Source organism: Felis catus, chromosome D3, assembly GCF_018350175.1.
Source record: "Felis catus isolate Fca126 chromosome D3, F.catus_Fca126_mat1.0, whole genome shotgun sequence".
Lineage (NCBI taxonomy): Eukaryota > Metazoa > Chordata > Mammalia > Carnivora > Felidae > Felis > Felis catus.
In genome coordinates, this window is record NC_058379.1 from 16,921,123 (window position 1) to 16,935,570 (window position 14,448).

Consider the following 14,448-nt stretch of genomic DNA (forward strand, 5'->3'; position numbering starts at 1 on the left):
ACCCTCTCCCCCACACAACCACTTGTCTGTTCTCCATCACCATAATTTTGTCTTATTGTTTTTAAAAATATTTTTTTATTTTTTTTTTTTTTTAAATTTTTTTTAACGTTTATTTATTTTTGAGACAGAGAGAGACAGAGCATGAACGGGGGAGGGGCAGAGAGAGAGGGAGACACAGAATCGGAAACAGGCTCCAGGCTCTGAGCCATCAGCCCAGAGCCTGACGCGGGGCTCGAACTCATGGACCGCGAGATCGTGACCTGGCTGAAGTCGGACGCTTAACCGACTGCGCCACCCAGGCGCCCCAAAATATTTTTTATTTTTTGCTGAAGAAGTATACTGGGTATCTCTGCATGATTTACAATTTAAAAAGCGCTTTCTCTATAATTATCACCTACGATTAAAATCACATGTGCCATTTACCTATAGCTTTACAGAGCTCTCAATCCACTCTATAGCTTGTTTCCTTACAATACTCAGTTTCTTAGAGTTTTTCACTAGTTAACTTGGCACACATAAATTTCAAATTCTTGAACTGGTACAAGACAAAAAAAAAAAAAAACCCTTGAAACAAAAGAATAAGATTTTAATTTTCCTCAAGGTTTAAAATTTCCTCCTTATCAAGATTATATTACTAATTCTGGATCACACGTGCACACAAAGTTTAAAATCCTTTTTGTCAAGTTCTATCTGATTTGACCATGAGCAGAATATTGCGATACAAGTGTGAGCTACTCCTGAACTTGAGGCATGGACAGTGAGCATCACTCTCGCTGGCTCTGTGCTTAGGCAACACTGAATGACAGTTCCACAGTTAAGCCATCCTCAGAGCTGCAGGGACCAGTGCCTTAGTGGAGACGAGCCTCTCAGACCTGGCAGTTGCTTCCAAAGAGCTCTGTTTCCAAGGTCTTGATTAGCCTTGTAGTTGCTTGGAATGGATAATGGGAGTAAGTGCAATCCATACCCATAATCTCTGATTTTTAAATTCCTCCTTTAAAAATTCTTTAGATAGTACTACAAACAGTATAAAATCATGTTTTGTATTTTAACTTCCTTCCCTTCTGAAACACCAGAGGAAAGGAGAAAGTGAACAGACCTTGTGGGGCAGAGCAATGGTTAAAGTTTCTTGAGATCAGGAAAATGAACTGTGAGAACAGGAGTCAGGACTGAATGAGCAAGGAGATGGAGGTGCTTACATGGTCTTTAAGAAAAATGAAAAACGTCTTAGGGGAGAGAAAAGAGTAAGGGGGGATTTTTGAAAATGTCCTTCCAAGATATTTTGAGAAGTATCAAGTATACACAGGAGTTCTGTGACTGGGTAAGTGACTTCTCTGAACTTCGTTTCCTTGTCTGTAAAATGGAACAATAACAGTACCTACTTCAAAGACTTTCCAGGATTAAATGAGATAATCCACGCAAACACCCAGGAAAGCACCCAATGCGTAAGAAGCACTCAATAAATGTTAGCTGAATAATACTGCCATTATTATTTCATCATTATCATCACCAATGAAGGGAAATCCTCACATGCTATGGACAGGAGTATAAACTGCCACAGCCTTTCTGAAAGGCAGTATAATAACAGATAAAAAAAACTTTTTACTACAAAAACCCTTTAATCTAGGAATTTAATATATAGGAACTCATCCATAGAAAAATAATCTTATTAAGTAATCTGACATGTGTACCATGAGGTGGAACAAGAGTGTTTACCTCAGGATTATTTATAAGAGAAGATTAAAATCAATCTAAGGGCCCAGCAATAAACAACATACAATGGGATACTCTGGAATTATTAAAAAGGATAGGATACGTCTTTATGTAATGATACAGACATGTATTTGTATCATTACATAAAAGAGTCTATTGTATATAATACATATATGGCATATATTCCACATATGTATTTTATATTACAGTATTCCATTTATGTAAGAAAATATATAGTCTATAGACAAAAAATTACATATGAATGTTCATACTAGTATTACTCATAATAGCTAAAAAAGTGGAAACTGATGAATAGATAAATAAAAGTGGCATATCTATACAACTGAAGAGTGGCCATAAAAAGAAATGAAATACTGATTCAGGTTACAATATGAATAAAAACGTTGGAAACATCATGCTAAGTGAAAGAAGGCAGACACATAGGTCATATAATGTTATGATTTTACTCTCTGAATATACTAAAAGCCACTTCAAGTAAGTAAAAATGTGGACTATACCTCAAAAAGCTGTATTATTAAAAATATCTTGAGAATGTGGGTAAAAATAATAACTCAACAATATGTAACGCCACCACCTTTGGACACCTAATACTCATGGTAATCAGAGGAAATATTACTAAAACACAAAAAGCAGAGGAAGGGAGGACAAATTTAACTATAAACTGTATTAACACTTCAACTTGTCACATGTTACTCACCATCCATGAGAAGCCAATGGCCAGTGAGAACCCAGATAAGGACGAGCATGACAGACAGAGAGAATGACAGTAATTCAGCAGCAGTAAAACGCCCACAGCAACCAAAGGAAATCCTGGAAAACACATGATATTTATTGGACTAACAGCTGATACATTATATTCAATAATCAAACTCTCCCTTGGTTCTTCACGATCAGAGTTCATCAGGCCCAGATTAGAATAGCAGGCAATACCTAGACTTCCAGAAATTGAAAACACCCAAACCTCTTTGGAGTAGGCTACAGGAAATGCAAAGGCATTAATGATCCTTCTGCAGCCCTCTGATATTGTAGTTTTTATCCCGAATTATCAACATGGATGTTTACAATTTAAAGTGACAATACCAATCTTAGGAGAATGAAGTACACTATAGGGTAATTCTGTTTTTATGAGGAAAGCAAAATGAAGAAGGTCAACAGTTCAATCCACTGGGTGATGATGAATACATATTTATAAAATGGTAACAACTCTATCTGGTTATCACGAATTCCTGGGAAAATCAGCTGCTCCTAGTGACTGGTTTCCTTACGTTCATATGGGATCTCTATTAACACAGCACTTGGTGTCCATGAAGCAATGGCTTTAGGAGTTGAGGTGTGAAAGGTGTGCACACTGGGTTTAAACCCAAGTGGTTAGTATATATTCTTGGTCACCAAAGACAAAAGGTAAAGAATGTCTGAGTTGATCACATCCCATTAACTCACTAGTCAAGAGACAAAAGCATTGCTTCAAAATGAAACTGCTCATCTTTCAATAATCTGAGCAGGAAGCATGTTTCAACGACTCCGACTTCCTAAGATTTGTGTATATTTCCTCTCCTATGAAAAGGTGCAAAAGGAAGTACTACCTTCCAGTCTTAAAGATCAAACGTCTCCCTTCCCAGTCTTCTAGCATTTGTGTGCTCTGGTCCATACCAGAAATTTAGACTCCTAACAATGTTATCAAGTGCGACATAAAAACATTTAAAATTTAGAGAAAAATCCCAAGTCCTTACTTGTTCTGAGGTGAACAGGGTCTTGTTAAATACTGGCACATCGGGAGAAGGAGGAAAGCAAAAGCTATTGTGGCAAGAACTAGAGAAAGAAAATACATGGTTAAGTTTTGTTGTTTATTTTCAACACCTATAAGAAAAATGGCAGGACTTATGGAAACACTGACCAGGATACTCTTCTCAATAAGTAGATACAATTAATTAACTACAGAAGAAAAATATCTTCCTTTAGCACTGTACAAATAAAGTCTTGAAAAACAAACAGTACCTGATTTGAAGGAATGGGAAGCATAGACAGGTTTTCTCATTCTTTTCTATCTTAACACGGAAAGATAAATGGCGAGCCAGGGGATGATCTAACATGTCTGGCATTTTGTTGATGTTCTATACATTTCCATCATCTCTTGACTTGAAAACTGATCAGAGGGTTGACAGTCAAATTACTCTGATTAGTTACCAATGCGTCTGTCTACAGAAACATTGGTGGGGGTTGCCAATGACCGCTTCGCCACACTGGACCTTCTGGACACTTTGACTCCAGACAAGGAGTCAAAGTGGTCCTGTTCTGGTGTCATAAAGCTCACAAGTTTTCAAACCCCTGGCCTTTTGTTCAGACTGTGCTGACAGTCCTGAACTGATGATACGGGTATCCAATGGTTCAAGGAGAAGATGGGGAAGAAAAGCCAGACTTATGGAAAAAAACTTGCATGGCAGGTTGTATAGGTCTTAAGTTTTGAATGATGATTAAAAAGAAGTACACAGAAGATCCTGGGTTCGAGTCTCAGTGGAACCTTGGTTCCAGGAAACTTACCTTGGTTTCCTTTCAAAAGAAAAAAAAGACGTGAGAGGTGCCTGGGTGGCTCAGTTGGTTAAATGTCCAACTTGGCTCAGGTCATGATCTCACAATTCTTGAGTTCGAGCCATGTGTTGGGCTCTGTGCTGACAGCTCAGAGCCTGGAGCCTGTTTCGGGTTCTGTGTCTCCCCCTCTCTTTGCCCCTCCCCAACTTGCACTCTGCCTCTTTCTCAAAAATAAATAAACTTAAAAAAAAAAAAAAAAGTGAAAAAATTTCCTTTTAGGTTAATGTTCAAGAATAGAGAAACATGGGACACCCAGGTGGCTCAGCTGATTAAGAATATGACTCTTGATTTCAGCTCAGGTCATGATCTCATGGTTTGTGAGATTGAGCCCCAAGTTCTTGGGCTCTGCACTGATACGGTAGAAAACCTGCTTGGGATTCTCCTCTCCCTCTCTCTCACTGGTGTGTGCATGCTCTCTCTCGCAAAAATAAACTTAAAAGAAAAAAGAACAGAGAAACTTATTTACCTGCTGTACATATTGTAAAAACTACTTGAACTGAGTCAAAGAAGAAGAACATTACTAGGAGAGAGACAGATGCTCCAATTGGAAGGAATAGGGCCTGGGTAGAGTCAATAGTTTGGATACCTGAAAGAGAATAAGGGACATATTAATGACTTATATGATAAGTACTGTGCCCATGTACTCCAGAGACATTAACCCATTAAAATGCAGACAGTCTATGGAGCGCCAGGGTGGCTCAGTTGGTTAAGCTTCTGACTCTTGATTTCAGCTCAGGTCATGATCTCACAGTTGGTGAGATCGAGCCCAAGTGGGGCTCTGTGCTGACAGTGCCAAGTCTGCTTGGGATTCTCCCTCTCTCAAAATAAATAAATAAACTAAAAAAAAAAAAGTACAGACAGTTCTAGGAGTTAGTATATAAGATATAGATTATCTAGGACCTCTGATTCTTTCCTTCCCACTGAAATTATGAGGTCCTTGCTCTCCTCATGGTGCATTCGTTATAGCAGGTACTCAAATACTTGTTGAACTGAACTACTACCTCCTGGTGCTAACAATCTGGTTGACAGGCTGAAGGAAGGAAGAAATAGGAAGAAGAGGGGGAGGGAGATGGGGGGGTAGAAAGACGAAAGGAGGGAAAACAAAAACTAAGAACATCAACAGGTAGTAAAAAGATTAGTCAATCTGAGTACATCTGTAATCTCATGTACAGGTTTGGTAAAAGGTAGTTTAAAGCCACTGACTAAAATCCTTTCTCATTATCTACAGATTTACTCATGTTCACTCTTCCCCACTGTTGCTGAGAACTGACTCTCAGTGGAGCATAAGAGTGGAGGGAACAAGACATCTGAAAATCAAAAATCAGAAAGATTATTCTGTGGGAGCATCGTAAGGACCAAACAGGAGATAAATGGGGGAAAATAATTACTTGGGATATAGGATTCTTGGTTAATCATTAGAATCATCTGGAGAGCTTTAAAAATTACATGCCCAGGCACAACCCCAGAACAATTAAACTGAAATTTCTGGGTGTTATTAGGCCCAGCTGAAAACTCTCCACAAAATTTTATTTTGCATATAGAGTTGAGGAACACTAAGTATTTGGTAGAGAAGAGAAACACAGCACAATCTGGTAACTACTGAATGAAAAGAAAAAAAATTACTAATCTTGTGTGCTACTTCCAAATTAACACTGCTGAGATATAAAGTTCTTGAGTGGAGTAAAAAAAAAAAATGTTCATATGAGCTATTATAAAGAAATACTAGGGACGCCTAGGTGGCTCAGTTGGTTAAGTGTCCGACTTCTGCTCAGGTCATGATCTCATGGTTTGTGAGTCTGAGCCCCACGTCAGGCTCTGTGCTGACAGCTCAGTGCTCAGAGTCTGTTTCAGATTCTGTGTGTCCCTCCCCCCACCTCTCTCTGCCCCTTCCCAGATTGCGCGTCTGTCTCTCTCAAGAATAAACATTAAAAAAAAAAAAATTATAAGTAAACATCTCTCTCCATTAAATTAAGGCAATGAATAAAATATAATGTGACCAGGATTAACATAACTAGGCACAAAGGGTTGTAATTATCAACCAATATTTAAAAATGGTTCTTTGATATTTGAATTTACCTGTCCCAAGAAAGCTATTTAGGGATTTTAGTTAAATAAACTATTAAATATTTCTACAAAACACAATTGCTTCCTACTGGCTAGATACATGAGTCAAATAATTCACTTAGGAATAGGGCATTTCAATTTAGGAGGAATGGCTATGTGTCAAGACAAATAGAGATGTTCTTCAGAAGACAGCTGGCCAGAAGTGCAGTCAAACTTGTCTTCCTGGCCCCTTGATCGTGTGTGTGTGTGGGGGGGGGGGGGGGGTGGTATCTTAAAGTGTCTTACGGACATTTACAAGGTAAAACTCTATGAAATCTCTAACTGAATTTCACCTAGTTTTTTATCTGAGTGCTCTACACTAGTTCAAAGAACTACTAGAGGAAACTACAGATTTCAGGTGCCTTTCACAACAGAAAATAATGGTTTCTCAATGGCTCTGCACGGACAGCATGCAGAAAAATTAAATGGCTGGTGAAAACAAAAACTGTTTAGTAAGTCAGGTATATGAGAAGTATGTGTTTATAATAAATCTAAATTTTATCAGTTTAGTCTGCCATTAAAATGCAAAGCTGAATACAAAGAGCCTTTCTAGAATATTAGATAAGAATGAATAGATTTTTGTTTTTTGAAAGCACAGATTTTAAAGCAAGAGGTATTAAGACACTGCTTCCATTAGTTCTATAGAAGAATGCCTAAGGGAGTTTACCAAACAGCAATGTCACAGGTAAAGTGAAGTTCCTTTAGTTGCTGACAATATGCTTCCCCCAAAAATACAAAATTTCAATACTGTACTTCCTAAAGGTCTGGAGATAATGGTCCTGAGGGAGATGGAGCTAATTAATTAGAAATTTCAGTGACTTCAGGGGCGCCTGGGTGGGGCAGTCGGTTAAGCGTCCGACTTCAGCCAGGTCACGATCTCGCGGTCCGGGAGTTCGAGCCCCGCGTCGGGCTCTGGGCTGATGGCTCAGAGCCTGGAGCCTGCTTCCGATTCTGTGTCTCCCTCTCTCTCTGCCCCTCCCCCGTTCATGCTCTGTCTCTCTCTGTCCCAAAAATAAATAAACGTTGAAAAAAAAAAATTAAAAAAAAAAAAAAGAAATTTCAGTGACTTCAAAACAAAACAAAATAAAATTCTCCGTCAGTATTCTAGCTTTATATTAGATCCTTGGTATTTCCTCCCTCTTAGGTGGTGACTTTAATCTGTCCTGTCAGTCACTCCTCATAATTAGGAGGAGTTACTCAAATGCAGTGGGCATTACCTTTAAAGCCAAAATTATCGTAAGAAATAGGCATGGTTTTCTCTTCAAGGCGGACCCTAGAGATAAGACGCTTTAGGACAAAGGCAAGAAGCTGCTGGAGCACAAAGAGATAGAGGGCAGTCTCAAAACAAAAGAAATAGGCATGGTGACAGAAAAAAATATGTACAGAGAAATTATTTTTAGCATTCAGTGAACAAGGCTACAGGCTAAATACATGGTCGTGAAATAGATACTGAACAATACACCAATCAATGTATTATTGATAATCATTAAGAAAGTTAATGATTTAGCACCTCCGTGAGAGAAGCATGTTTTGGCTATTTACTGGATTACACAGTAGGTAACACGAGGGACTGAAAAACCTGCACAATCTTCAGATATATTACATGGGTAGCCTGGTAAAGGCCTTCAAGATGTCAGATAATGGGGGTGAGGTTGGGAGTTGTCCTTTTCAACCCACCTAACACTGATTCAATGTAGGACTGGTGCGCCAGGGGAAAAAGTATCTACCTAGGTTTCTTGGAGCAGATGTAGGGATGAAACAGGATTTAGAACAAGGTTAGGGAGAATTAGAGAGGCCCTGGAGGGCACTCCCTCCTCCCCACTTTCTCTTTTTATTTCAAAACATAACACACATACAGCAAAGTACATAAAACAAAAATGCAGAGTTCAGTCAATCATCAAATGGCTAATACCACCCAGGTCAAGCTTGCCAAGCCCAGAAGTCTTTCTTGTGCCTCCCAGTCACTACTCTTCCTCCCAGAGGGAACTACTACCCTGGTTTTTATACTTCCTTCTCTGCTCTATTTGATATGTTTTCCACCCAAGCATGCATCCTAAAATACTAATATTTATTTTGCTTGTTTTTGAACTTATTACATGCATTGAATTACTAGGATTTTTTTTTTTTTTGCATCTGGCTTCTTTTGCCCAACATTGTGAGCAACTTCCATGCTATTTATGTAGCTGTACATCACTCATTTTCCTGTCTTTTTCACATTCCTTGATTCTTACTTATTTTGGGAGTAAGCAACCACAACATTTATTTATTTTTAATTCTGCAACCTTTAAAAACCACCTCATCTATCTACACTTTTTCCTTCAATCAGTTCAGAACACTTTTGCCAAAATCTGAACACTAAATTCATACCTTCCTTTCCTGAGAACTTCCCCTTAATTGTTATCATTCAGGACTTCAATCTCTTTGGTGCCTACACCATCTCTTGTATTTCTCTGTTTATCTTTCTGGCTGTTATTTCCTTGAGTTTGATAAATGTACCATGTTTTCCATGCCATCCCTTCAATCTGGAATGATGTCGTGCTCCATGATCAAGTGCTGGCCTTCCCTGCAGCAACAGCCATTTCTTTATGTTTTTTTCTGATTATGTGGAAGTGGAAGGCATTCTCTCCTCATCTATCCCTTTTTGGTATCCATGGCCCAGACGAGGCACTGAGGAAATACATCTGTGAGGATAATTTAGTGTAACACAGGAGACAGATTTAAGACAATGACTATTTAGCCATTTGGCTCCCTGAGCAGCGCCATGGTGGCAGGCAAGAACAAGCGCCTTAAGAAAGGTGGCAAAAAGGGAGCCGAGAGTGGCCGATCCATTTTCAAAGAAAGAGGGGTACGATGTAAAAGCACCAGCAATGTTTAATATAAGAAATATGAGAAAAACACTAGTCATGAGAACTCAAGGAACCAAAATCACATCTGATGGCCTCCAGGGTCCTGTGTTTGAAGTAAGCCTTGTTGATCAGCATGATGAAGTTGCATTTAAGAAATTCAAGCTAATTACTGAAGATGTTCAGGGCAAAAACTGCCTAATTTTCATGGCATGGATCTTACCCGGGACAAAATGTGCTCCATGGTCAAAAAATGGCAGACATGATTGAAGCTCACGTTGATGTCAAGACCACTGATGGGTGTTTGCTTCGTCTTTTTTGTGTTGGTTTTACTAAAAAACGCAACGATCAGGTTCAGAAGACCTCTTATACTCAGGACCAACAGGTCTGCCAAATTCGGAAAAAGATGATGGAAATCATGACCCTAGAGGTGCAGACAAATGACTTGAAAGAAGTGCGTCAATAAATTGATTCCAGACAGCATCGAAAAGATGTAGAGAAGGCTTGCCAGTCTATTTATCCACTCCATGATGTCTTCGTTAGAAAATTTAAAATGCTGAAGAAGCCCAAGTTTGAACTGGGAAAGCTCACGGAGCTTCATGGTGAAGGTTGTAGTTCTGGAAAAGCTACTGGGGATGAGACCGGTGCTAAAGTTGAATGAACTGATGGATATGAGCCACCAGTCCGAGAATCTGTTTAAAATTCAGGCATTTAATGGTGATAAATAAAAAATCTTATTTGTGATGTTTAAAACAAAACAAACCAAAAATGATTATTTAAAGCATTTATTTAAAGCAGGTTATGATCTGACAGCTCATGGGTTCGAGCCCCATGTCGGGCTCTGTGCTGACAGCCCAGAGCCTGGAGCCTCCTTTGGATTCTGTGTCTCCCTCTCTCTCTGCCCCTCCCTTGTGTTCTCTCTTTCTCTCTCAAAAGTAAATAAACATTAAAATACATATATATCTAATAGAATATCTAAAAAATACACATCTAATAAAGTGCATGATAGGAACCCAGCATCAAGCTCTTAACAAATCAAGTCTCTTTATTTATAATTCAGTTCAGATGCTGGTAATGAGAAATAGAAAACTGACATAACCAGATACCCTTTCACTGTATGGACTGAGGATTTATTTATTTGAGGGTAAAATTATACTTAGACACACAGTATCGATTTCTCTTAGGTTTCTGTGATGGAATGTACAATGGATTTATAATCTGATTTAAGTACATCATTTGCATATATGCTATGTAACACAGGACTTATAAAGGAGTTTCAATTGTATAAGGTGATTTGGCTTAAAATGTTGATAGAAGAGAAGTGCTCTGTAATAATTTAACCTGAAAATTAGATATTGACACTGGGTTTTACCTGATTCCTAGTAAGTTGGTGGCATGGTCTTTTACCTCATATAAGGATCTGTGTCCTAAGAAAAGCCTCATTATGTTTCAGTGATTCTACTTACTAGATTTATAATGCCTACTTTACACTGCTAGGGACAACAAACACATTTAACTGGGTGAAAACTGGGCAAGTGTGATTTGGCTGATGCGGTAGTAACTAGAGAAACTGAAAGTGATCTCTTAAGTTAACTTCTAAAATTCTCCATCAGCATTCTAGTTTTATATTAGATCCTTAGTATTTCCACCCCCTTAGGTGGGGACTTTAATCTGTCCTGTCAGTCATGCTCATTCTCTCCCCTGTGCCTATTACATGCTCTTCCCACCCAGAATGCCTTCTTCTCCAGCAATCCAAGTTCACAGTTTCAAATTTCAAGTCACACTCACCTTGTCTGGGAGGAAGTCCCTTATTAAATTGGCCCTCTGTGGCTCACACCCTGACTTGCCTCTTTACTCTCTTTGTACATGGATGTCAAAATCACTTCATCTCTAGTGTGTATTCTGATCTACTGATAGTAGATGCTGATTCAGAAGTATTCTAAGGCTATGGTAAGGGTCTGTGAGAGGAAGTACCTGCTCTAGGGACAGGAAGTGGTATTTGCTATCTCCGTCTCAGTACTTTATTAACACTTGAGAAAGTACTTTGGCCACATTGCCTATGTGACAGCTTGGGTGCAATCTCTTGTACTTCTGCAGCTTTCAAAATATGTAACAGAATATCCGGGGGCACCTCGGTGGCTCAGTTGGTAAAGGATCCAACTTTAGCTCAGGTTATGATCTCACAGTTCGTGGGTTTGAGCCCCGCGTCGGGCTCTGTGCTGACAGCCCAGAGCCTGGAGCCTCCTTTGGATTCTGTCTCCCTCTCTCTCTGCCCCTCCCCTACTTGTGTTCTTTCTTTCTCTCTCAAAAGTAAATAAACATTAAAAAGTATATATATATATATATATATATATATATAGATATAGATATATATATATATATAATAGAATATCTAAAAAATACACATCTAATAAAGTGCATGATAGGAACCCAGCATCAAGCTCTTAACAAATCAAGTCTCTTTATTTATAATTCAGTTCTCTTTATAATAAACGTCACCAATTTTATATAACTCCACTGAGGCACAACTTATATATATTCATCCATCTTCACTGTACAGTACTTGCCACATAACTACAAATCTACTTTCTGTCTCTCCATATTTGCCTTTTTGGAAATTTCATACCCGTGGACTCACACAATACGCAGCCTTTCCTGTACGGCTCCTTTCATAATGTCTTGAAGGGCATCCATGTCGGGGCATCTACCAGCACCTCATTCTTGTTAACGCTCAACAGTATTCCTTCGTGTGGATACTTTCTCCACCCACTACTTTATTGATCTTTGAGCTGTTTCTACTTTTTGGCCATAATAAACAATGCTGCTAAACATTTGCCATATAGCACACTTCTATTTTTTATAAAGCAAGCTTTATTATCAGGTTGCCACAATACTTAGCTTTACAAGTACTTCAGAAGTAACTATCTTCAAGAACCACTGAGTGAATTTATGATCAACACATACAAAACTATCAACCTCACCAAAGGATTTAAATGAAGTCTTAAGCAGGCGGATACCTATTTTCCTACTTATTTTTAAGAAAATAAAGAATCTCAGCAGTAAGCTTTCAGGCATGAGTTAAAAGCAGTACACAAAGTACACAAGAAATCTGTAGTTCAGATTCAGAATGTAAGCATTTTTACAAATTCTACCATACAGATTTTATTATTACACCAAACAAATCCTTAACCCCAGTAAATTAACTTGGGTTATAGAAACAATCAAATTAAGCCCAGTGCATGTATGAAAGTTAATTGACATAAAAGGCCTTACTATTATTGGTGCTGTTGCCATTGAAAGACCCAGTAGAACTGCTATTGTCTTTCTCCTTATCTTGATTTTCAAAGTCCATATTAAGGGACCTGTGGAAAAATGTATAGGCAAGTTTTAATTTTGCTTAAGAAATGAGGTCAGAAAAGTCTGTTACGAGATAATATTTTAACATGGAAGGCATCAGGGAAGATAGGAAGGTCTCTTTTGAACAACTCTGCAAAACAGTTCTTGTTGGTACATTTTGGAAAAACCATCTACATCCCTTCCATTATGTCAGTTCAAGAGTTCTCCTGACTGAAGATTAAAAGCATTCCACTGTGGCTGATCTTCCAGACACATCTCCGTGCACATCCTTAATTACCTACTTATGATAAATACCTAGAAAGAGAAATGTTGGGTCAAAGGGCAAGCACAATTTTGAGACTTTAACATACTACACAACTGCTTCCAACAAAGTTATACCAATTTGCTCTCTCTAGCAGTGTATGAAAGCATCTTCTCTATACCTTGTCAGCTTTCATTTAACAACAGCATACACTTGAATTTCTGCTATATATAGGACTGCTCTAGGCAGTGGAGGGATGATAAATAGTGCATAAGACAAGTTTTCATGGATTGTACATTCACAGAGGGGGGATGCCAACAATAAACAAGAAAAGTATGTTAAATGGATATTAATGGTAACAGCTAATGAGAACATGCAGGAAATGAAAAGACTAGATTTGAAATTTTAAATAGGGTGGGCTGGGGAGTCAACACTGGCATGATTTCCATGTCAAGACATGAAGGAAGTGGTCATTGTCCAGCTGGGGAATGAACAATGCAATCTCTTAAGTTAGCGTTCTTTAACTACTAAACAATTTTGTGTATGTGAGCTCACTCATTTTTTCCTTTTTTGTAAACTATTTAAGTCCTTAGCTCATCTTCAACTACTATGTTACTCTAAGGTGTTTGTGCCCTAAAGAACTTCCTGCAATGATGGAAATGTTCTGTATCTGAACTGGGTAGACATTAGCCACATGAGCACTGAATACGTGGGAGTGCAACAGGAACTGAATTCTACATTTAATTTTAAGTAATTTAAATTATTTGGGGGCTAAAACTATATAAAATTCTTAGGTGAAACATAAGAATAAATCTTTGTAATCTTGGATTGGGAAGTAGATTCTTACACATGATGCCAAAGATACAAGCAAAAAATTGATAAATTGGACTTCATCAAAATTTAAAACTTGTGCTTCAAAGGACACTATCAAAAAAGTCTCTAACCCAAAGGATGGGAGAAAATATCTGCTCTTATACGTCTGTTAAGGGCCTTGTATTTAGAACATATAAAGAACTCCTACAATTCAATAATAAAAAGACAACCCAATTAAACAATAAACAAAGGATCTGAATAAATACTTCTCCAAAGAAGCTATGCAAATGGCCAATAAGCACATGAAAAGACTTTTCACATCATTAGTCATCAGGGAAATACAAATCAAAGCAAAATGAGATACCACTTCATACCCATGACGATGGCTATAAGCAGAAAGTCAGATAATAACCAAGTGTCAGCAAAGACATCACTGGTGGGAATGGAAATTGGTGCAGATACTTTGGAAGCCAGTCTGACAATTTTCAATTTCTTTAATAAATATGAGGCTATTCAGGTTATCGATTTCTTCTTAAGTGAGCTTTAGCAGGGTGTGTCTTTCAAAGAATCGGTCCATTTCATTTAAGTTGTCAGATTTACTGGCATTAAGTTGTTGACAGTAGGCCCTTATTATCTTTGCAATACCTGTAGGTTCTAGTAACATCACTTCTCTTGTTCCTGATACTGGTTTTAGGTTTTCTCTTTTTCCTGATTAGTCTGACTAGGGTTAAAAAAAAATTTTTTTTTTTTTAAGTTTATTTTGAGAGAGACAGA

At 38.1% G+C, this 14,448-nt stretch overlaps 1 protein-coding gene and 1 pseudogene across 2 annotated transcripts in view; one reads left to right on the forward strand and one right to left on the reverse strand.

Annotated features, from left to right (window-relative positions):
* SPPL3 (signal peptide peptidase like 3) overlaps nt 1-14,448 on the reverse strand; it is a 138,399-nt gene that overhangs the window by 12,082 nt on the left and 111,869 nt on the right. For both annotated transcript variants that reach the window (XM_023241495.2, XM_019814624.3), the window contains exons 3-6: nt 12,537-12,625; nt 4,784-4,903; nt 3,462-3,540; nt 2,429-2,541 (exon numbers count right to left, since the gene is read on the reverse strand). In XM_023241495.2, coding sequence (XP_023097263.1) covers nt 2,429-2,541; nt 3,462-3,540; nt 4,784-4,903; nt 12,537-12,625 — 401 coding nt within the window. The remainder of the gene's footprint in view (nt 1-2,428; nt 2,542-3,461; nt 3,541-4,783; nt 4,904-12,536; nt 12,626-14,448) is intronic.
* Nucleotides 8,781-10,092, forward strand: LOC101098169 (annotated as a pseudogene).